The 24,661-nt window shown below is 35.7% G+C and overlaps 2 protein-coding genes across 3 annotated transcripts in view; one reads left to right on the top strand and one right to left on the bottom strand.

Moving 5' to 3' along the window:
- Positions 1-354: 354 nt before the first annotated feature.
- The window catches only part of LOC133872400 (beta-amyrin 11-oxidase-like), a 52,314-nt gene continuing 28,007 nt past the window's right edge, over positions 355-24,661 (bottom strand). The window contains exons 2-9 of one of the 2 annotated variants that reach the window (XM_062309906.1): positions 4,785-5,024; positions 4,184-4,664; positions 2,471-2,734; positions 2,270-2,359; positions 1,629-1,704; positions 1,415-1,521; positions 1,143-1,264; positions 355-647 (exon numbers count right to left, since the gene is read on the bottom strand). In XM_062309906.1, the coding sequence (XP_062165890.1) occupies positions 554-647; positions 1,143-1,264; positions 1,415-1,521; positions 1,629-1,704; positions 2,270-2,359; positions 2,471-2,734; positions 4,184-4,664; positions 4,785-5,005 (1,455 nt within the window). In that variant the 5' untranslated portion in view covers positions 5,006-5,024 and the 3' untranslated portion in view covers positions 355-553. Of the gene's footprint in view, positions 648-1,142; positions 1,265-1,414; positions 1,522-1,628; positions 1,705-2,269; positions 2,360-2,470; positions 2,735-4,183; positions 4,665-4,784; positions 5,079-24,661 lie in introns of those variants that run through there. The other variant, XM_062309905.1, reaches the window with a different exon arrangement.
- Positions 12,963-19,336, top strand: LOC133873364 (uncharacterized). Its single transcript, XM_062311081.1, has 2 exons — positions 12,963-13,327; positions 19,082-19,336. The coding sequence occupies exons 1-2, from the start codon at positions 13,175-13,177 to the stop codon at positions 19,334-19,336; spliced, it is 408 nt and encodes a 135-aa protein (XP_062167065.1). The 5' UTR covers positions 12,963-13,174.

The raw sequence follows: 24,661 nt of genomic DNA, 5'->3' as shown, positions 1-24,661 counted from the left end.
CAGAACATATAACATGGTATTTGTAGAAATCTACAATAGAATAATAAAAGTGGAAGCAAGAGATAGAGAAAATAACACAAAGAATTACGGGTGGTTCGATGTTAGACACTTACGTCCACCACTATGAACTAACTCTAAGATTACAGTGTGCTCATTAACTTATTTGTCTATAGTATAAAAGTCCCTATTTATAGGGTTTGAAGTAAATACAAGAATGATAATCAAATCCTAAAATTTGATTGCAATTAACACGTAAATAGAGAATATTTTAATATCAATTAAATAGGAATATACAAAAAATGTAATATATTTTCCATATATTCTAACAATATTGAATCAAGTTCCCGATTAAAGTAAGAACTTTAAAAAGCTTTTATGTAAATGATATAAATAAGATGAAAGGCGATCTCATCTTTTGAATACATAGCTAATGTTTGTATGATAAGTACTGAACAATTTATTCATACACAATCACATTGTGCTTAAGGCATTTCTAAGTAGAGCAAGTACGTATAGCAAAACAAAGCATTACATGTATATATATTGTGCTGGTTTACAGGATCTTTTTGACTTCGGCGAGGCAGTTGTCGTCGGTCATTGGTCCTTGTGTGTAACGTAGAGGGGATTTTGGATTAACTCGCTTGAGCCTGCACTCATAATAGTAAATGTATTTGTAAAAAAATTAATATTATTTAGCAGACTGCTATACATTTGGGACGATGTGGCAGTAGAAATCAACTCTTGATCTTTTTTATTATTTTACAAGTGCTGATCTAATAGTTGATTTCTACTGTCACATCGATCATTAAGCTATATAGCAGTCGTATAACAGTCCATTAAATAACATTATTCTTATAAAAAGAGTTATGTTATTTAGTAGATCGATTGCTATATCACTGAGATGAATCATCACATAATGACAAAAAAAGAAAAAGAAAAAGGGATATATACTTCTTTAGTAGATCATGTTAATTTTTAATTTTTTAATTTTTAATTTTTTTTTTTTAAGTAATTGCTTAATCAACTGGTTTTCTATATATATATATATATATATATATATATATATTAGGTGTGCCAGCTGGTGATGTTTCGTTCCCTTGGAGAAAGAAAAGAAAGGAATGTTGCCCATATTGTAAACTCACTTGTAGTTGAGGAGAAAATAATGAAGGAAAATGGTTATGATTAGCTTGGCCAGATCACCTCCAGGACAAGATCTACTTCCTGCTCCAAAGGGCATGAAAGCTGCTGCTTTGGTTTTTATATTCTATTACAAGAGAGAAAACGATTTAATTATTTCGAGAAATATATAGATATAACTATATAGGCTAAAGGAATATAAAAAAAGAAAAAGAAAAAAAAAAGTATAATATCTACCGAAAAGAAATTTTTTTTTACATACTAGTAGATCACTTACATCCCATCTTGATGGATTAAAGTCTTGTGGGTCTTCATAATTTTGTGGATCCATATGAACAGCTCCAGTCCAGACCATGATTTTCCATCCTTTTGGTATGGTGTAGCCTGAAAATATGGATATATAGTTACTTTCTCCTGATGAGCCATAAAATATATAAATAAGATGAAAATAAAGCCAGGGAAATATTAATTGGGCATTCATGACTAGTTACCATTGATGCTAACATCGACTTTTGCCTCTCGGAATATTGACAAGGGATTTGTTTTGCGCAACATCTCATCAATCACCTATATCATCAAAGATATATAGGAGTTAATTTGCAGCTTAATTGTTGCGTGTATTGAGCGTTGAATCAAGCTTTTGATCATGAGGGTTACTGACACAACCGAACCTTTGGAGTCCCCTTTGTTTTTATGCAGCATTTCATATGAGACATTTGGATTTGTACTTTTTTTGTCAGCATTAATGGATTTTTATTTTATTTTATTTATATATGGTTATTTTCGCTATAGTTTTATGTGGTGAGTACTAGCTAGTCTTGTTCTCCAAATTATTATTAATTGGCAACAGTATATATTATTAGTATCTAGATTAACCACTATAAAGGTTAGAATCCTAATTTATTTTTTCAAATGAATTTGGTATTTAGTTTATAAGTTTCAACGCAGTAATTTGGTACGGTACTATGCACCAGTAAGTTTCAACCATGATCATTTCATCTTAATTATTTGATTGGTAATTAATTTGGTGTTAGTTTAAAATTTAGTCCTACTATTTTTGTAAAAATGTGGACAAAGCCAAGTCAAAATAGATCGAGAAAAAAAAAAAATGAAAAAGTCGAAAACTCCATGCCTTATTAAGATATTCCATCTGTTTAATTTCTGCAAGACTCAATCCTTTCTGGGTAGATGGTCTTCTCTTCACGATCTCATCTTGTTCTTCCTGGAAAATGGAGTAAACAATACTTCATATCAATCGGCATCCACATGCATGATGAATATTGGGGATTTGAATCCAGGATGTTTGGTTTCAATACAACATAAATATATATACCTTGGCCTTTTTGAGGGCTTCAGGATTTTCTGTTAGGTATACTATTGCCCATAACGAACCAAATGCCGAGCTATCAAAACCAGCCGAAAAGGAAACGAGTATCATATCTATGATATGCTCATCCTCCAATTTTTGCCCATCCTCATCCTCAGCTTCCAGAAGCAAATCCATCAGATCTTTCTTTCCCTCGTGTTGATTGCTTTTAGCCTTCACCCTCTTTCCGTCCAAGATAGATTGAAGGACCTTTACCAACTTCTTTCTTGCCTGATGCATTCAAACCATATATATCACTCTAATTTGATTCATATCTGATTAATTCCGTTTAAGAGAACAAAGTTGGAAACCGACTGATCTTAATTAATTGTTTATTTTTTCACAAGCTACTTCTGATGGAAATTCATACCAACTTTAGTACCCCTTATTTTGATGGAAATGCCAAATTTTAACCACATAATATACATGTATGATTAAAAAAAAAAAGACAAAATAATAATAATAATAATAATAATAATAATAATAATAATAATAATAATAATAATAATAATAATAATTAAAAATCTTAACCTGAATTATTAATAATATCAAAATAAAAAATTAATAAAAACAATTAGGTTAGTTGCAACTATTCACCATAAATTGTAGATGGAGCTTTTTGCTAATCAACACCATAATTTGAGATCAATTTATAATATTTATCCCTAGTTGAAATTAGTGTCAAAATGAATATATTATTAGATAGATGAGATGGTGGAGAGCACTAATAATCTATTACACATAAATTGTAGATCGACCTTTTTGCTAATTAATCAACACCATAATTTGAGATCAATTTATAATATTTATCCCTCGTTCAAATTAGTGCCAAAATGAATATATTATTAGACAGATGAGATGGTGGAGAGCACTACTAATCTATTACACATAAATTGTAGATCGAGCTTTTTGCTAATTAATCAACACCATAATTTGAGATCAATTTATAATATTTATCCCTCGTTCAAATTAGTGTCAAATGAATATATTATTAGACAGGTGAGATGGTGGAGAGCACTACTAATCTATTACACATAAATTGTAGATCGAGCTTTTTCTAATCAACACCATAATTTTAGATCAATTTATAACATTTATCCCTCGTTCAAATTAGTGTCAAAATGAAAATATTATTAGACAGATGAGATGGTGTAGAGCACTAATAATCTATTACACATAGTGACATTATAGGCCAGGGTGGATATTACAAATTAATCTCGAATTCAAGATAGATAATTGCAGATTACCTATAACAATCTCCATCACCACGATAGGAGAGAGAGAGAGAGAGAGAGAGAGAGAGAGAGAGAGAGAGAGAGAGAGAAGTAAAGATGGTAAGTACGTATAAGGAAGAAAAAAAAATTCATGCAAAAATTGACGAAAATGTAAACAGAGATCTTAGACTGAAATCAATCAAAGCCTAGTTCTTGGGTCTTAAAATCAAAGTAAGGTAAAAGTAAAGAGATGTTAGTAATTATGTCTTCTCTTTTTCTTTTTCAAAAAAACTCTTACTTGACCGAATGAAAATATAAGAAGATTCTTTCCAAAGAAAAGTATTCTTTCTCAAATTTTTGGATGGAATGACTATTATTTGGTGGAGTAAAAGTATAAATTAAAGCCATCTGATCTGAGCTTATAATATATTTTACGTAAATCATTCATAGAGCAATGAAGTTTTACCTTTAATGCTTTATGAAAAGTAAACCCCGGGAGATCAATGGCCATGGACATTAGTCCCATACGGAAATCATTGTACAGATTATGCGTTGTCCAGAAAGTAGAATCACTGACAGAGCCCATAAAAATTTTGGTCATGACCTTGAAGGTAACCATCTTCATTTCTGGGCAGAACTCAAATGGCTTGTTCATGCTAGCAAATTCATCCAAGGAATTAATCACAATATCCTCTATATTTTCGATATACATTGCTAGGGCTTGATGTCCGTTGATGGGATTCGCAATTAGCCGGCGCAGACGCCTGTGTTCTGCGGGTGTAGTATTGTGTAGCGATTTTCTCCCTGCTAAAAGATATGCGGATTTAGGATAACCAAGTCCGAAAGTATCGTCGTTTGTCAAGACACGTCGACATAATTCAGGCGTACAAACGATGATACTTGGATAACCAAACAGGTGGGTTCTGTAGATGCCAGTTTTCCCATATCTGCATGCATATCCAACTTAACATATATCACTTTGTGATTCTTTTGACGATATATATATATATATATATATATATAGAGAGAGAGAGAGAGAGAGAGAGAGAGAGAGAGAGAGAGAGGACCTGGAGGCGAGGTTATTGACGAAAGAATTAGGGTCACCAGATCTTAGAGATTTGAGGAGAGACAACATGTTCCCGAAAAAAGGCCATCCCAAATCACCTGGTGGAAGAGGATATGCCGTTCCACCTCCCATCCTGCCAACATAATACCACTCATTCGCTCTCCTAAAAAACCAAAATACAAAAACTCCGCCAGCAATCAACCACAAGAAATTCAACTCCATCTTGAATTTCCTCTCTTTCCTCGCACACAATATGAATTCAAATTAACAGTGATGGAGTTCCAAATAGCAAATTATATGTATATATATATATATATAGAGGGAGAGAGAGAGTTGTTCTACCTAAAGTACTAATTACTCAAAGGAAAATAATAAAACCACAATCTCTTTGTACAACTTCCTCACAATTCCACTCACAATAGTGTGGAGTCCATATACATGGGTCCTACACCATTGTGAGTAAGGATTGTGAGGGAGATGTACTTAATCAAAACCTAATTTCTTTAGCAAACTTGTTTTTTGGTCTATGACAGTTAGGTTTGACATCTACACGAGTTATTGACGTTGACGAGGTTACTATTTATACGTTGCGGCGCTGCTAGTTTAAAGTAGCACACATGCAGTTACGTTGCAGTCAAATTCTTGCGGCGCTAATAGTTTGAATTACACGTAGTTATCAAAGTAATTAAATGCAACCCACGACTATTGCCACCAATATTACGACACAAAGTACTCTAATTTGTGTATATTGAAAAATTCTTATGGTTATGTGTATAACTCTAATTATTTTTTTTCAAACTAATTAATTATTGAATCTTTTTTTTTACATGTAGATCGGTCTTAGATATCCGGTGATTAATTTTAAATAAAAATTGTTAAAGTTGTACAGAAATTGTAAATCTATGATCATATCTTGTGTACACATATATATTTAAAGAAATACTAGAGGTATCAAATCTTTTACTAAGAGATAGGCACTAAGATGATATGCAGCTTATTTATTTGTACTCGTAACATTTCTGTTGCCCCACCTATTTTACATTGATTTCTTTTTCTTTTCCTTTTTAAAGAAAAAAACAAATAAAATAATAATAAGTTAAAGAAATTCGCGTTGGATGAGTGAGACAACCAAGGTACAAGATGTACAACCTAACAATTTTCAAAAAGGAAAATGATTGATTTACAATACCACCATAACATCTACACAACAGTCCCTCACATGGGGTGAGGTCCAGTGTGTAGGGTCCACCTCCATATGAGGGGCTATTATACAATTATTGTACTGATGAAATGTAGGAATCAAACTCCTTTCAAAAAAGTGAGAATATTTAATACGAGATTCCGGATGACTTTCACGTTCATATACAATCACAACTACATTTTGAAGGAAAATTTGTTGTGTTAGTTTCATGTGATTTAACGTTTAATAAATATATTTATAAATCCTTGTGTGCATCTACCCTTTGGTAGAGGGTACGTAGCTGAAAAGTTGTGCGTGAGCGAGCGACGATCACACATTCCGTGGGGTCATAGACTACTCATGGTCCGCCGGCCTCACCTCACGTAGCCCTAGCATGCATGAGCCACATATGTAGGACATATATGTTTGAAATCACACAAACTGCCTTATATTAAATTGACCTTGAAAAATAAGGGCACATTTAATTGGAACTTGAAAGGACAATTTTATATATTGAGAAAATCATCGATAGTTATATAATAATAACTATCGATAATGAAAGAATTAAGTTGAAATGGAATATCCATTCTTATATTTTAGTTTGATTTTAATAATGGAGTAGACACTGATCGAGTATATATTCTTTTGTTTGATATAATGCAATATACTGGTGAATAAAATTATAATATTGTAACTAAATTTTCTAAAACAACTTTATAATACAATTCTAATTTATATTTTTAAGGATTTTTTTTTTCTTTTTAAAAAATAACAATTATATTACAACATTGGCCAAATTGGACTAAACTTTCATTTTCAATATTCTAGGATCATAGTCCGGCTGAATTATGTCATCTTAGATTTGGCTGAGGTTTGGAGCCAAAAAAGTCAATTTTAGGTTTGGCACTAGGGAAGTAAACAAATGAACTATTTGTTAACTTATTCGAGATCGACTCGAATAAACTCGACTCATGCTCGATCGATTATTAAATGAGCTGTTCATAAGCACAAAATTAAACTTGATTATTAAACAATATAAACTCGTATAAACTTGGTTTGACTTGACTAATATTCGTGAACCCGCTAGTATAAAGATTGACTCGTTTATTAAGGCTCGATGTATATGTATATATATATTATAAAAACAAGTTATATATTAACAAATTAATATATAACTTATTTTTATAAATCACTCAATGTAATATCAAAATTAATTCAGAAATCTATGTAGTTTGCCTAATTTACAAATCGTTTCCTGGAGTCAAATTTCGTTAAATATAAATAATTAATTGGCTAACTAATCTAATGACAATTTTGATACTTAATCATATTTTTCATATTATATAAGAATAACTATAAAAAGGCCTCCCAAACTACCAGCCATTTTTAAAGTAGCCCCCTAAACTACCAAGTGTACTAATATGACCCTTCCAAACTACTAAAGAGTGCCAAAAAGCCCTCATTTTGTCAAAATATTTCTATAATACCCTTGCCATGTGTCATATATTCAATTAAAAAATAATTAAAATTTAAAAAATTTAAAAATTAAATTTAAAAATCAAAGAAACACATGTCATATATTCAATTAAAAAATAGTAAAAATTAAAACAATTTAAGAATCCGATTTTGGCCAATGGTAGTAGCTGGCCACCCCTATTTTGGAGAGTACTCTTTAAGGGTGGGCACGGGGTAGGGCCGTTTTCCACCCTTTTTTGCCCCACCCCGCAATCATGCGGGTTGTATAATTTCAACCCGTGAACCGCTTATTTTAAGGGAAAATTGTGCGGTGTAGGTATGTGCAGGGTGTGGGGTGCAAATTTGCAAGGTGGGGCGGGGTTTCTTCTTCAAATCATCAAATGGCAGAGAACCCAATAACCCATCACAGAGAAATATGTTTGCAGAGAAAAAAGAAATCAGAACAACTCGCAAATCAGAACAAAGAACTCAGATAACACATCTCAAGGACAAGAATAGAACCCAACAACTCACAAATCAGAAGTCCCCTTCATCTTCATCTACAAAGAAATCTCAAATTCATCGCTCAAACGAACAGTGCACAACTTTCTTCCATGAAAGGAAGACTGAAGAGAGAGAGAGAGAGAGAGAGGGCAAACTAGTAATAGATGGCAGAAGTGGGTCTAAAATAAAAGAAATGAGTGAAAGGGAAAGAAGTTGAAAGAAGCAAACCAGTCTAACCAGAGAGGAGCTAGATGAGGGAGACGACGAGCAGGGAAGAGACGCAAATGAGGAGAATGGTGGACTGTGAGAGGAAAATGAAGAGAAGAAGCTAGAAGACTAAAGAGGAGGAAAATGAAGAGAAGAAGCTAGAAGACTGAAGAGGAGTACGGTGCTACTAGGTTTAACATGAAGAATCTAGAAAAAAATGAAAAGACGAAGGTACGGCGCTAGGGTTATTAGGGTTTTTAGACTTTTTTTCCTTTTTTTTTTTTTTTTTTTTTTTTTTTTTTTTTTTTGCAGGGTGGGGCAGGTCTCCGGGGTTTTTTTAAAACCCCAACCTGCAACTTGCCCTGCCCCACCCGGGTTGGACAAAATCCAACCAGTACCGGCATACAAACACTTTAAAACAAGTGTATTAGGGGTGAGGGACGCAGGTTGGGGTAGGTGGGTGGGTTTTTGCCCACCCCTAGCCTCTACAAACTTTCACATTGAGTTTGAGGGGTTGTTAGAATATATGGTTTTAATCAAATCACTCTAATTACATATATATCATCTCCTATCTTTTAGGAAATCAGATTTAATTGATTTAATATTATCTTCATCTATCATATTGGTATTATCTTCACTAATTACTTCAATTCTTCTGCAGATAGAAGTCATTTGTAATGTAAATGATCAATTAAGCAATAAGAGCGAAAATGCAGTCCTATTGGGCTCTTTCCTAATGATGGAGGTAGTTGTCTAATATATATATATATATATACTGAACCACCCGTAAATACTTTATCTATATTTTCTTTGTTTCCTTTAATTTTCTTTTGTCATAATTAACTTCTTTAGCAACCACAACCTCATCTCAGTCACAAGCATATAGTGTAGCGAAAGACGGACAATCAGCCACCCCATTCGTTAAATCAACATCAGCAAGGATGCGTATACATGAGTTGGCTCATTAAAAGAACTCTTCAAACCATTTTTCCATTGCTTTCATTGTTGTTAATTTCCGATAGATCAATAGCAAAGCGATTCTAGTCCTTTGAAGAAGACGTAATTAAACATGCTACTCCCAAACAAGAGAAGATGGCCATGAATTGGAAGCCTTGACTCAACAAACATTAATCCGACCATCTTCAGTCTTTGGCAAATCCTTTTTTGCCATTGGCTTATAAACTTGATCAATTCATGCATTCCTTTCTCCTTCACAGATTAACATTACAAGCTCGGACTATATTGAGTTAGTATGACAAAATTTTGTAGAATGTACTTTTTGCTTTTTGACTATAAATATGAAATAAATGTGAAAAATAGTTTTAAACGTTTTAAGTTTTGAGTTGTGTTAATACTTTTAATATTTTGCTAAAAAGATAAAAACTACTCTAAAAAGCATTACCAAACAACCCAATTATATCTTATTGTGCAATTCATCTATCCCAAACATCTCATTTCAATTCAGCAAGCTTAATGATGATCATTAGTGTTGTGTTTTTCAGTCCCCTTTTAAAAATAGGACTCTAACATCTTTATTTTGTGACTTTTTTGTTGAAGGCCGTAAAATTATTGTCCTTTTTACTAAAGGATGGCAATTTATAAATAATTTTCATCAATTTTTTAAAAATGTCGTAAAATTAGTGTCATTTTTACTCAATGACGCCAATTTATAAATATTTTTCTTCATTTCTTTTCAAAGGTAATAAAATTAGCATCATTTTTATTAGAGGACGCCAATTTATATATTAAAAAAAAATCAACATTTCTTTAAAAGGGTAGTAAATTTAGCGTCATTAATTTTTATGTAAAGGACGCAAAGGACAAAAAAAACTGTTTTTTGGCATCATTTTATAAAGTTCTTTTAAAGAAAAGACACTAATTAAGGATTTTTTTTTTTAATCATCATTTTATTAAAAACACTATAATCGACCATTTTTCTTCATTTTTTCCGTCGTTTCTAGCCACCTCTTGCAAGCTGTCAAACACTAGCCTTTTATGCATTCCAGTTTTAGCCGTTGAATTAAACCTTTTAATCCTAACCCTCCTATCCTTATCATTCAACACTTAATTCCCCTTAACTACCCAACCAACCACGTACGTGGCAGTCATGCGATCCCCCTCTTAAAGACATGCCCATATCCTAAGTCGTTAGATTATAATTCCACTCCTGATCTCGACCATTGAAGCCATTTCAGCTATGCATTTAATTTACTGCCCACCTTCCCATCACATGTCTTCCCATACAACCCTTCATATCTCAGCCCTTCAATTTCTTAAGCTCAATCTGAGTCATCCAAAAATCCCTCAAACTAATCGCCCCTTTCAAAACATTTCGTATTCTCCCACTTTCCTTCTCAATTCCTAATTTCTTTCTCTCTTTCTCTCTCTCTCTCTCTCTCTCTCCACTTTCCTTCTTCCCCCAACCGCATCTTGTTTGACCCCCCTGCAACCCTAGATTCCCTCCTCCTCAAATATCTCTCTCATCCTTCTCTCTCTCTCATTCTTCTCTTTCCGAGGTGGCACATTAATCCCCATCTTCTCTCTCTATTGGTACCCCATTCTCTCTTTGATCTCTCAACCCCTGGCCTTCATCAACTGCCATCGGAGCATCACACGACCACTGTGGGTACATACATTATAGTAGGATTGTGTTTATATAAGTTTGATTTGAGAATTTTGGATTTGATTTCTCGAGTGTTTCTTAGGTATTTGGTTTTTTTATTATTATTATTTGTTTTGATTTTTCAGAAACATTAAAGACAATACTATTTCTTTTTTCCTTTAATTATGTTGCAAAGAAAAGTTTGGAAGTGAAACCATAACAAGAAAAGCAAAAAGTGTTCGGGATGATTTATTGCTTCGAACTTAACGAAGAAGAAGAAAGAGCTGAAGAAGAAAATGAAGAAGGTCCCTGTAAACCCCAAAATTTATTGTTTTGCTTGCTTTTTGGTTAATGAGAAAATATCAGCAACCATTTTTTTTTTTTTGAAAAAAAAAAAAAATAATAATAATAATAAACTCAACGTCATTTGAAAAACGACGTGCAATTCGTTTGTGTAAAGGATCTTAACTAAAGGCGTCATTTCTCTAACGATGCAAACAAATAGGACATGAACTACAAGTAAGTACAATCTTCACTACCTTGAAAAAAGGATATGAAGTCACATCCCTGAAAAAAGGACGAGACTTTGTTTACGTTGTTTTAAAAAACTTCTTGAAGAGATTTACCCGGGTTCCTTTAGAGCTCTCCCCTCTCTCCTCTTAAGCATTACTAGTAGCTTCCCTACAAGGGATCTGTTCCCTAAATTTGAGGGAAAATTTTAAGAAAGTCAAAAAAATCATCCCACAGCAGCTTCCCTACAATTATCTGTTCCTTAGGAAGTGAACAGTGCTTCCCAATGCATTGGGAAGCACTGATCACCTCCCATTCAATTGTTTATTCTAAAAATATAATCTCTCTCTTACTTTATCTCTTTCTTTTCTTACTTTTAATTAAAGTAAAAGTAACAAAATAATATTTTAATGATATAGAGAAAAATGAAGGGAAGCTGCTGTGGGGTATTTTTTGATAGGGAAGTAAAAAATAGTTTTATTCCCTACATTTAGGGAAAATGAAGGGGAAGGGAAGGGAAGCTGCTAGGAATGCTCTTAGGACAGAAAACTGAAGACTCGTCTTCTACTTAGTATTGTTCCCAGTTGGTTACGATTCTACCTTCCTTCTTCCTCTCTTCCTTTCTTCACCCTCCCGTCTTTCACTATGATTTCTACCGCAGATCTTAAAGCACTGATTTCGGAGACCCAAGCCCTAAAGTTTGATTTTTCGGTCCATCTAAGTTTTGGACAAACCACCTTCGAATAGAGAGGCTTTTGCTTTGATTGGTAAGGTTCTTTCGCTTAAACCTATTAATACTCAAGTTGTTAGGCATACGTTTACAGTTTCTTGGAGTTTTTCAGTTCCTATTGCTGTTGAAACTTTAGCGCAAAACAAGTTTCTGTTGGGTGTTTCGAACCCGGCACATGTGGATACTATCCTTAGCCAGGGTCCATGGAATATCCGAGGTTCCTTACTTTTACTGAAATTATGGTCATCGGAGCTGGCCATTGCTGAAATCGAGCTCACTCACTGTCCTTTTTGGGTTCAAATTCACGGGTTTCCGCGTCATAACATGGCTCTAAAAAATGTCATTATAATCGGGAAAGCTTTGGGTGATATCCTGGCGGTCGAAAATCTTGATACCTCTGGCTTGGTATGTCGACAATGGCCTTGTTTGATAAGCATGGTTACAGAACAGGATAGTGCTTGGTGCTATTTACTGTACTTTTTTTTTACTTTTTTATTTTGTCCAACAACAATTCACATTAAAACATTTTTACTTTTTTCACTTTTTATATCACATCAATAATTTTTTATTACTATTCAAATAAAAAAATTCACTACAATACAAAATTTTTTCACTTTTTTATACAAATTCTTTTTATTTTATATCACATCATCACTTTTTACTAATTTCAAAACTAACAACTCACTATTCTGTTCTGTTCTTTGGCAAACAAGTCCAATATCTTCGGATAAAGGTGAATATAGATACTTCCCAGCCTTTGAAACTTGGTTTCCATTTACCCCGATCAAAAAAAAAAAAAAGGATCTCTGGATCAGTTTTGGTTATGAACGTCTGGGGTATTATTGTACCAAATGTGGGTTGATTGGTCACAAAAAGCTTGGTTGTCCTCATCGCCCGGATTCGTGTTTTCCGTTGGTTCAATATAGTATCCCCCTTCGGGCTCCATCTGCCCTGAGCTCCCTTATGATTATCTTTGGAAAATCGAGATGATTCTGATTCAGGAATGTCTTCGGAAGGTCCAGCCCAATCACGCTCTGAGGTAAACTCCAACAGCTTCCATGGTACGTGTTGAGTCCGCTCAGTTGCAACTGGTTCCTCATCTCCAGTCGCTTAGATTTTGCCAACCACGTGTCGTTACCCCATGGATTGCCGTCTGACTTTGGTCTTCATGATACTCGAGTGGTGGCTCCCTTCCCTAGGCAAATGCATGAATCTACTACTATGGACACGTTGAATACTTCTGGATCTGCCTCAGGATGGTCGGCTCCGGAAAAGGGGAAGTCTCCCTTGATCGACACGTATATGCCAGCTCAGGCTCCGAATCCCCATCCATTTCTTCCTGCCGATTTTCACCCTGTGAGTTTTTATGGTTCAACCCCTCTCTCTCTATGAACTTTACAATTACTAATATTCAGGAAGTTTTGGATATATTACGATATATTTTATCAGTTTAGAGACTAGTTGTTCTTTTAGTTAAGTTTTTGTTAATTAGTTTCATTTCTGTTATTCAGTTTTGTATGAACTGGATCCTAGCTGTATAGTCGAGTTGGATTCTTAGTCTTAGTATAAATATTTGATTCTCGGTTGTAATTCATTTACGCACTTTTATCAATGCAAGAAGAATTTTCTTCCCTCAAACACTTTCTTCTCTCCAAGCTTTCTTTCATCACTTTCCTTTCTAAAAGTCAATATGGTATCAGAGCAACCGTCAATGGCGTCTGGCTCTTTTTCTTTTGCATTCTCTGATTCTTCTAGTCCTTATTACCTTCATCATGGGGACAATCCCAGCTCCGTTCTCGTTTCTCAACTTCTCCAAGGAGACAATTATCACACTTGGAGCCGCTCGATGATCATGGCTTTAACAGCCAAGAATAAGCTCAAATTTGTCGATGGATCATTGAAGAAACCATCTATTGAGCTTGAAGATGAATTTCACGCATGGAATCGCAGTAATAATATGGTGTTATCCTGGATCTTGAATTCTGTGTCCAAGGATATTGCGACGAGTGTGATCTACATCAATTCGGCTGAAGAAATGTGGACCGATTTAAAGGATCGTTTTTCACAGAAGAACGGGCCTCGGATTTTTCAATTGCAGAAGGCAATTTCTTCTCACTCGCAACAGAACCTCTCTGTTTGTGAGTATTATTCTCGACTCAAGGGGCTTTGGGATGAATTGACCAATTACAGGCCAATTCCACAGTGTTCCTGTGATACTCCGAAAATTCTTGCTGATCATTATCATCAAGATTACGTTTTTCAGTTCCTCATGGGACTGAATGACAGTTTTGCTCAAATCCGAGGGCAAATTCTCCTTATTGATCCATTGTCGTCGATCAATAAGGTGTTTTCTCTAGTGATTCAGGAGGAAAGGCAGCGCGTGATTTCTGTTAATCCTATTCAAGTTGAAACTGTTGCACTGCTGACGAAGACTGCTTCACAGTACCAAAATCAGCTGAATCGTACTGGCAAACCACCGTTTCGCAAAGAAAGACCTGTATGTACTCAATGTGGTTTACTCGGTCACACAATGTAGAAATGTTACAAGCTCCATGGTTATCCCCCAGGGTACACATTCAACAAGAACAAGCTGAATTCTTCTTCAGCTAATCAAGTTCAAGAAGCTGATCAACCTTTCCAGGTTCCTCAGCTGTCTATATCTCAGGAGCAGATTCAACAGCTACTGGCTCTAATCAAGCCGTCCACTTCCAATTCAGTTACTGAAGTTTCATCACCTTCAGCACATCAAGTCGTCAACTCTCAGGACCATTTGTTTTCTAATATGGGAGGTAATGGTTCTCATTCCATTCAATTTTCTTTTGCTTCTTTCCTTTCGAAATTGAAGCATTCTATGGTTCATTCTGTAATTTCCTCTGCTTCTGTTTCTGTTTCTTTGGACATAAAGCATTCCGTGTTTTCAACTTCACATTTACCACCGCATAGTTCATCTATTAATCTTCATTCTTGGATTATCGATACTGGTGCTGCTGATCATATGATCAGTACAATATCATTATTCACTTCAATTACTGCAACCATTTCTTCTCGTGTAAAATTACCAAATGGCAATTTTGCCATGGTTACTCATATCGGTATAGTTAAGCTTTCTGAACATCTTATTTTACATGATGTTCTTTGCGTTCCTTCTTTCTTTTTCAACTTGATTTCGGCTAGCAAGTTGATTAAATCTCTTAATTGTTGTCTAATCTTTCTTGCTAATTTCTGTTTCATACAGAATTTGTTGGATTGGATGATGATTGGAGTGGGTAGATAGCACGGTGGTCTCTTCTATTTGATGCATAAACCACGTTTACATTCTGCATAGGTTTACTCTGCTTCAATAAAGAATACTTCTAATGACATATGGCATTATAGGCTAGGTCATTTGTCACATTCTAGAATGAAATTGTTAGAAAGTTTCATTTCTGTTATTCCTTGTAGTCCTGATTCTGTTTGTACAGTTTGCCCTCTAGCAAAACAGCATAAGCTTCCTTTTCCATCTAGTATTTCTGTCTCACAGGCCTCATTTGATCTGATTCATTGTGATCTGTGGGGTCTTTTTAATGTGAAATCCAATAATAATGCTAGTTTTTTTTTGACAATTGTGGATGATTTTAGTCGTTTCACTTGGGTGTTTTTGTTACATTCTAAATCCCAAACTCGTTCTTTCATTCAATACTTCTTTTAAATGGTTGAAACTCAATTTCATACCAAAGTTAAATGTTTACGTTCGGACAATGGGGTTGAATTTGATATGGTAGAATTTTTTATGGCTAAAGGAGTTATTCATCATCGATCTTGTGTTGAAACTTCTCAGCAAAACTCCATTGTTGAACGTAAACATCAACACCTTTTAAATGTAGCTCGTGCCTTGCGTTTCCAATCACATCTTCCTTTACATTTTTGGGGTGATTGTGTACTTACAGCCGTTCACCTCATTAATAGACTTCCGACCCCTTTACTATCAAATAAATCTCCTTATGAGATATTATTTTCTAAACCTCCTTCTTATTCACATTTGCAGGTCTTTGGATGACTTTGTTTTGCTTCAACTTTAACAAGAAATCGTCATAAGTTTGATTCTAGAGCTGTTCCTTGTTTGTTTTTAGGATATCCAGCTGGTGTCAAAGGTTTCAAGTTGCTTAACTTACAAACTAAGTCCACTTTTCTATCTCGAAATGTGATTTTTCATGAGTCTATTTTTCCTTATAAATCATTTTATAAATCTGATTTCTTAGATTTTAATCATTCTGTTTTACCTCATTCTTTTTTTGATTTTCCAGAATCTGTTTCTCATCCTATTCCACATATTCCTTCACATACTCTCCCTGTTCCTATTCCACATACTTCGTTAGATAATGCAGATTTTGTTCCAAATTCAGTTCCTGTTTCTATTGATCCTATTTTTGTTCGACGATCTACTCGTGTTAAATGTAAACCTGGTTATTTGCAACAATATCACTGTAAGCTTGCCACTCACCCATCTTCTTCATCCTCTACTGACGAACAAGGTATTCCTTATTCCCTTTCATCTTGCATTGCTTATGACAAACTTTCTTCTACTCATAAACATTTTTGTTTTAGTCTTTCTTCTCATGTTGAATCGAAATATTTTTACCAAGCCGTTAAATCACAGTCTTGGATAGATGCTATGCATGCTGAGATATCTGCACTTGAACTTAATAATACTTGGACAATTGTTGACTTACCCTCTCATAAGCAACCTATTGGTTGTAAATGGGTTTATAAACTCAAGTACAAGGCCGATGGCTCTATAGAGCGTCACAAGGCCAGGCTTGTTGCCAAGGGGTACACACAGTGTGAGGGCTTGGATTACTATGACACTTTTTCTCCAGTTTCTAAGCTCACTACTGTGAGAATTTTACTTGCTGTTGTTGCTGCCAAAAATTGGTTTTTACACCAATTAGATGTGAATAACGCCTTTTTACATGGCGATTTACTCGAAGAGGTTTATATGACTCTTCCTCCCGGTTTTGATTGTCACGGGACTTTATTACCTACTGGTTGTAAACAGGACACCACTAAAGTCTGTAAATTGAATAAGTCTTTGTATGGTTTAAAACAGGCTTCAAAACAGTGGTTCTCCAAATTCTCTACCACTTTACTTAATTCGGGTTTTAACCAATCTTGCTATGATTATTCTTTGTTTACCCGGGTTCAAGGTTCTTCCTTTGTGATTCTATTGGTTAATGTTGACGATATTATCCTAGCCAGCAATGACTCTCAAGCTATTTCTTAGTTGACAGTGTTTTTGAACAATCAGTTTAAGTTGAAAGACCTCGGCCCTCTGAAATTTTTTCTTGGTTTAGAGGTTGCTCGAAGTGCTCAAGGTATTTTTGTTTCTCAACGAAAGTATACCTTAGAAATCATTGATGATGTGGTCTCCTTGCTTCTAAGCCTGCAAAATTTCCCATGGAGTCAAACTTGAAGTTATCTCAGTCTGATGGTGTTTTGCTTGAAGATCCATCAGTTTTTCGAAGATTAATTGGTCGTCTTCTCTACTTGACAATCACACGCCCGGACATCTCATATGCAGTGCAGAAACTTAGTCAGTTTATGGCTCATCCTAAACAGCCCCATCTTGATGCAGCATACAGAATTTTCTTAAAGGGTCTCCTGGTCAAGGTCTTTTCTTCTCAGCTTCTTCCACTTTTCACTTAAAGGCTTTTTGTGATTCGGATTGGGCAGGATGTCCGGACACCCGCCGTTCCATCACTGGCTTTTGCGTTTTCTTGGGAGAGTCTCTTATTTCCTGGAAATCCAAGAAACAACATACTGTTTCTCAGTCTTCCGCTGAAGCAGAATACCGATCCATGGCTTCCACAGCATGTGAGATTGTTTGGCTTATATCTTTACTTAAGGATTTCAGGATTGATCACCCACAAGCTGCATTACTTTTCTGTGACAGAAAGGTTGCCCTCCATATTGCTGCAAATCCGGTTTTCCATGAGAGGACCAAGAACATTGAGCTTGATTGCCATCTTGTTCGGGACAAAATACAAGAAGGCATTCTACGGACTCTTCACATTCATACTTAGCATCAGGTTGCTGATATATTCACCAAGCCTTTAGCTTGGGGTCCTTTTCAATTGCTCAAGTCCAAGATGAATGTTATTGACATATTCCCTTCATCTTGAGGGGGGGTATTACGATATATTTTATCAGTTTAGCTTAGACTAGTTGTTATTTTAGTTAAGTTTTTGTTAATTAGTTTCATTTCTGTTATTCAGTTTTGTATGAGCTGGATCCTAGCTGTACAGTCGAGTTGGTTTCTTAGTCTTAGTATAAATATTTGACTCTCGGTTGTAATTCATGTACGCACTTTTATCAATACAAGAAGAATTTTCTTCCCTCAAACACTTTCTTCTCTCCAAGCATTCTTTCATCACTTTCCTTTCTAAAAGTCAATAGGATACTCAAGGCCCAAATCTACTGGGCCAACTTACTGATTTCCTCTCCATTTAGGGCCTCTCCTCTAACCCCATCACCCCAGGCCCTTCTCCTCGACCTTTTCAGATTGTGAAACCACTTGAGCCAACTTATTTTCCTCCTGAACCAACTCGTCTTCCACAATTGGGCCTAGCTCCTCCCTCTCATTGCCCTACCTCTCCAACTTCTTGGCCTGTAACCTACCCGGACTCTCACTCTTCTACCAGCCCACCTTCCCCCAAACCTTCCCAACTTAGCTCTTCATCACCTCTCTCGCTGCTCCACCCAACAAAGCCCATCACACGTAAATCCCCAGCGACCCCCAAACTCACCAGATTCCACCCATACAATACCCGCTCCTCTAACCTTCCATTATCCATTTCTACTAAGCCTCCTCCGACCACTACATCTTCCCCTTTAACCCCTGACTCTGCTTTATTTGCTTCCAAGAAAAGGACTAGGCAGGAGGATGATGCTATGGATGAACTTCCTTTGGCTGTGTTAAAAAATATTAAAGGTGGTCTGAATGTCTAGTGCAATCTTAACCTTATGGAACATGCAGCTCTCTCCCTCACTTCACTGTAATTTGTGGTCCTGCCTTCAGCCTTGTCATCTCCAGGACCTATTGCTATTGCTGCTAAACCATCGGATTCATTGCAGCCTTCTCTGTTGCATCCTCAAGGTCTATCCACAAAACTGGACTCTAGGCTCATACATTCACTGTATGATGACACCCCCTCTACTATGGTTATTGACATGAAGGCTACTTTATCCCCCATCCGGAAGTATTACCAGTTTGTTCAAGGTTCAGCTATGCCTCTTCAAAGCCAGTCTGCTACTGCATCTACTCAAGAGCACACTGCACCCACCGAGACTTTTAAGGGGGAGGAATTTGTTCCTCCCCCAAATCCATGAAGATCCTTGCTTGGAATTGCAGAGGGTTGAATCGTGCCTCTGCATTTCGTATATTAAGGGTTAAGGTTCGAAAATATTCTCCTGATGTTTTGTTTTTATCTGAAACAAAGTCTACTGTTGTTGTTGTGTGTAATATTATGAACTCTATGGGATTCTTTTTGATGGCCCATGCTCCCCCGACTGGTACGAAAAGGGGTCTTTTGTTGGCATGGAGAAATGGTGTAGAACTGGAATACTTTATTACTAATGTAAATGCTATATCTGCTTGGTGTTACTCTGATCCTATTCACTCTCCATGGATGTTGTCTTGTGTGTATGGTTCTCCCTATCACCAAAATAGGGCACAATTCTGGGATAGTCTTCTGGCTATTGGTGCAAATTATTCGGGTGCATGGTTGTGTTTAGGTGATTTTAATATGATTTTAGACCAATTTGAGAAATCTAGTGGTCTTCCTTTTGCTTGTTCCTCTCGGGATTTTTTCAGAGATTTCATGAATACTCAGGGAATGGTTGATTTAGGTTTTTCTGAAAACCCTTTCACATCGTCAAATCACAGGGATGGTCGTCATCGTATAAAACAACGTTTGGATCGAGGGATTGCATCCACATCTTGGTTTTCTTTATTTCCATCCTTTTTCCCTACGTCATCTTCCGATTGACAGTTCAGACCATAATCTACTTATCCTTGATACTGTGGTATCACAACTTTCTCTCCCTAAACCTTTCAGGTTTGAGGAATTTTGGATAAAGCATCCGGATTGTCTTTCGATTATTGTGGCTGCATGGGAATGATTTGTTACTGGATCTTCTGCTTTTATTTTGATAAAGAAATTAAAGTCTACAAAGCATGCTTTAAAGATTTGGAATAGTCTTTCTTTTGGGAACATCCAGAAAAAAAAAAAAAAAAAAAAAAAAAAAAAAAATCAACTTTCTTTCTCAAATTCTAAATGATATTCAGCAATCTATATCTTCTTCTGATCTTCACAGGCATGAAATCGACATCAGAGTTGAATTGGACTCTTTTTATCATCATGGAGAAATCTTATGGAAATCGAAATCTTGTGACACTTGGCTCACTTGTAAAGATTTAAATACCAAATACTTTCATATGTCTACTTCGATTAAAAAGCGCAAGAATACTATTGACTTTCTTAAATTGCTTCGGGTTCTTGGATTTCTGATCGTCAGCTTATTGGTAATGCTTTCTGTCATCATTTTGCTCATTTATTCTCAACCTCTGAGACATCTGAGCCTTCAAATTTCCTCAATTTATTTGAACCATTAATATCGGATGCACTTAACCAGGATCTTTGTGCTATTCCTTCGGAACAAGAAATTTATGAAGCTCTTCTAAGCATAAGTGCCACCAAAGCCCCTGGGCTTGATGGTTTTACGACCCTTTTTTACCAAACATATTGGAATATTGTAAAGGAGGTGGTCCTAAATTGTGTATGGGAATTTTTTAGGGGGAATTATCTTTTGCGGGAGCAAAATCATACATTTATTGCTCTTATCGGTAAGTGACTAGGACCTTTCATGGTCAATCATTTTCGACCTATCAGTTTGTGCAACATCATCTACAAACTTATTTCGAAAATATTGGCCAATAGATTAAAGGGTCTCCTTCATCTGTTCATGTCTCCGCAATAATTAGCTTTTGTCTAGTCCAGGACTATTCAAGATAGTTCCATTTTGGCATAGGAATTGTTGCATTCTCTCAAATCTAAACTAGGTCGGGGTGGCCTTATGGCTGTTAAAGTTGACATGGAAAAGGAGTTTGATCGGATGGAATGGGATTTCCTTTTATCCATCATGGGAAAACTGGGTTTTCACCCTACCTGGATTTCATGGATTCGCATTTGTATCGCTACCACTTCCTTTTCTATTCTGATCAATGGCTCTCCTTTTGGGTTGTTTTCCCCCTCCTGGGGTCTTCAGCAAGGTGATCCTTTATCCCCTTTCTTATTCATCCTTGGTACATAATTTCTTTCTCGGTTAATTCATCACTAGGAGTCTATCGGTCTTCTTAAAGGGATAAAAATTGGGAAACATTGTCCTCCTATAACTCATCTTTTATTCGCAAACGATCTCCTCATTTTTGCCAAAGCTACTTCTTCTGAGGCTCGCACTATCAAAACTTGTTTGGATTCCTATTGTGCCTGGTCTGGCCAACAAGTTAATGTGGCTAAATCCTCCATTCTCTTCAGTAAAAATACTTTGGACTCTACAATCAGAAACATTAAAGGTATTATTCCTTTCCAAGATACATCTTTATCTTCTTCTTATCTTGGCCTTCCTTTTTTTATTGGGAAATCAAATAAACGGGCCTTTCAATCGATTTTGGATAAGGTGTTAAACAAAATTGAGGGATGGAGAGCAAAGACTCTTTCTCAAGCTGGTCGTACAGTGCTTATCAAAGCTACTGCTTCAGCTATTCCGTCTTATGCCATGAGCACCTTTCTTCTGCTTGATTCTCTGTGTTCTACGCTGGATCGTCATTTTAAAAATTTATGGTGGGGTTTTCCCAATGGTAAATCAAAAAATTTATCTCTCAAGTCTTGGCGTTCCATCTGTATACCTCGAGATCAAGTTGGTATAGGGATTCGAAATATGAAGTCCACCAATTTAGCTCTCTTGACAAAGCTAGGTTGGATGTTTATAAATTAGGCCCATAAAGTCTGGGTACAACAGCTAACCAAGAAATATATTCCCTATGGAAATATTTTTCAGCCCCCTCAGCCCCATCTTCTTCTTGGCTGTGGAAAGGTATTCAGAAATGTAAACCTTTACTCTCTGCATGTGCTTATCTAAAAGTTTCAATTTCTTCGGATTTTCCTATTTGGCCTACTGCTTGGGTTCCTACCTTGCCTTCTTTTATTCCCACACCGAAATTTCCAAATAATAGGGAGCAGCCGGTGGGTTTCATTTCGGATTTTATCCAGACAGGCACGGATAAATGGAATCTAAATGCCTTTAAATCTATTTTTTATGCTGTCTCGGTATTGGAGATTTCAAAAATTCATATTTCTCCCAATACACAGATTAGTTATCTCTAGACTTTTTCTACCTTAGGCAAGTTTTCTACAAAATCTACCTATATTCAGCTTAAGGAATCATAGCCTTCTATTCCTGTTTTGGAATGGTGCTTCCTCCTTGTTTTGGAAGAATTTCTGGAAATAAAATCTAAATGACCGGTTGAGACTCTTCCTCTGGAAAATAGCTTGGAATATCCTTCCTACTAGGGTGCGTTTAAATTCAATTTTTACTTCGCCAGACTCCATAGCCTCCTGTCCACTATGCTATCTTGGGGAGGATTCTCTATCCCATCTGTTTTTTTGCTCGAATCATTTGGTGTCTTTCCCCTTGGCCGATTGATTCAGTGGTTCTTGCATTTGTGTCAAATGTGGATTGGATTAAGGTTATTCTCGCTCCTGGGAAATTCCTGCATATTCCTAAAGAAGAACACCATTATTTCCAAATTTTTGCTGCTGTGGCCTATGATTTTCTATGGACTTCTTGGAACAAGGCTTACCATGAAGGTATTTCTATAAACGCATTATCTCTCTCTCTCGACAGATTAATAAAGTGGCTATGGAGCATTCAAAGGCTTGGTTTTCTATTAGCCCAAATCCAATTGTAGAAAAATGGATTCCTCCTCCTCAGTCTTCATATATATAAGATAAATTTTGACACCGCAATTCGGGAAAATTTTTCTGCCCAAGCAGCTATTTGCCGAAATCACCAAGGGAAAATCATCAAAAAAGATTATATCATCAATCCTCCCGGTCTGACAAATATGGGGGAAGCCCTTGCGACTCAATTGGCCGTCTCCTTGGCTATCTCTTTGGACCTCTCATAGGTCATTATTGAAGGCGATTCCCAAATAGTTATCTTTGCTTTGCAAGATCCATCTATTGCTCAAGATTGGAAAATTTCTTCTATAATCCATCATACCATTGATACTATTTCACCGCATCTTTCCTGGTCTGCTTGGAAAGTTGATAGAAGTGCAAATTTATGTGCTTATTATATAGTACAAAGGGCCGCAGCCAGCATCACACCTGGCAGCATTCTTAGTTGTTCTCCCAGTTACTTGTCTCCAGGCTCCTCGATCCAAATTATCAGTAAGAAAGATCCACCCTTTTAATTTTTTCCTTATTTTCCAGATGTTTTCTTGTTTTAGTTGGTTGTTTTTTTCTCTTCCCACCATTTTTTATGGTGTTGTTTGTTTCCAAAGTACTTCTTAAAAAAAAAAAAAAAAAAAAAAAAAAAAAAAAAAAAAAAAAAAAAAAAAAAAAAACGTCTTGAAGAGGAAGTAGCACCACGTTTTTGTGGTGCAACGTGGGTTTCCAACGTTTTGAACCAAAAAGTGGTTAACTTTTTTTATAGAATAAAGGTTAATTTACCAACTTTTGTAAGTGACCACGTAAAAAGGTCACGCATTGTTTCTACATTCTTTTTCTTTGGTTGGGGCTTTTTGAAAGGGAAGTTAATTGCCTTATTTCTTGTACAATTTTTGACATAATTTTTGTACAATTCCAACAACTGTTTTTCAAACTAACCATAAAATTTGTTTTCGAAAAATAATGGATTTACAACACCACCACAACAATTACACAACAACCCCTCACATGGGGTGGGGCCCAATGTGTGGGGCCCACTTCCATGTGAGGGGCTGTTGTACGATTATTGTACCGGTGAAGTGTAGGAATCAAACCTCTTTATTTTTACACATGTGGGTCCTACATATTCAATGGTTGATTAAAAAAAAAAAAAAAAATGCTTGAGTACTTGTACAAGAATTTTATAGAATTTGTAAATATGTTATATCTATATAGGCAAGTTACATGATTTTTAACGCTTATCACCTGGGTCACTCTTTATATTTTGTAACAAGTCAGAAAAAGGATTGTTAAAGTAATTACAGATTTTGTCATTTAGTTTGTCCAAATTTTTGTTACTAGATGCACGAAGATTTATCTCAATGTAATTACGGATATTTGACTTTTTGTGGTTTGTTATAATGGATAGTTAGGTTTTTTTTCGGTTTTTTTTTTTTTTTTAAGTTAGGGACCGTTTGGATTAGGATGAATTAAGAGCTATCATTAATATCATTAGCCTTCTAGGGTTCTATCACTAGCCTTTTAGGGTTTTATGTTAGAGAAAGTCTAAACTTCCTTCTTCAATATAATTTTTTTAAAAATTAGACATTGGATATATATATGTAGAAATCATATGTGTAAAGTTGTGAGTCTTACAAATTGTAGTTCTCTTTATTATATTCTACATGAAAGAAATTTGGAAAGCCATCCTGCCTTGTGAATT

This window comes from Alnus glutinosa, chromosome 7 (assembly GCF_958979055.1).
Source record: "Alnus glutinosa chromosome 7, dhAlnGlut1.1, whole genome shotgun sequence".
Classification (NCBI taxonomy): domain Eukaryota; kingdom Viridiplantae; phylum Streptophyta; class Magnoliopsida; order Fagales; family Betulaceae; genus Alnus; species Alnus glutinosa.
The sequence above is the reverse complement of the archived record's forward strand: the minus strand, read 5'-3'. Positions and strand labels throughout refer to the sequence as shown.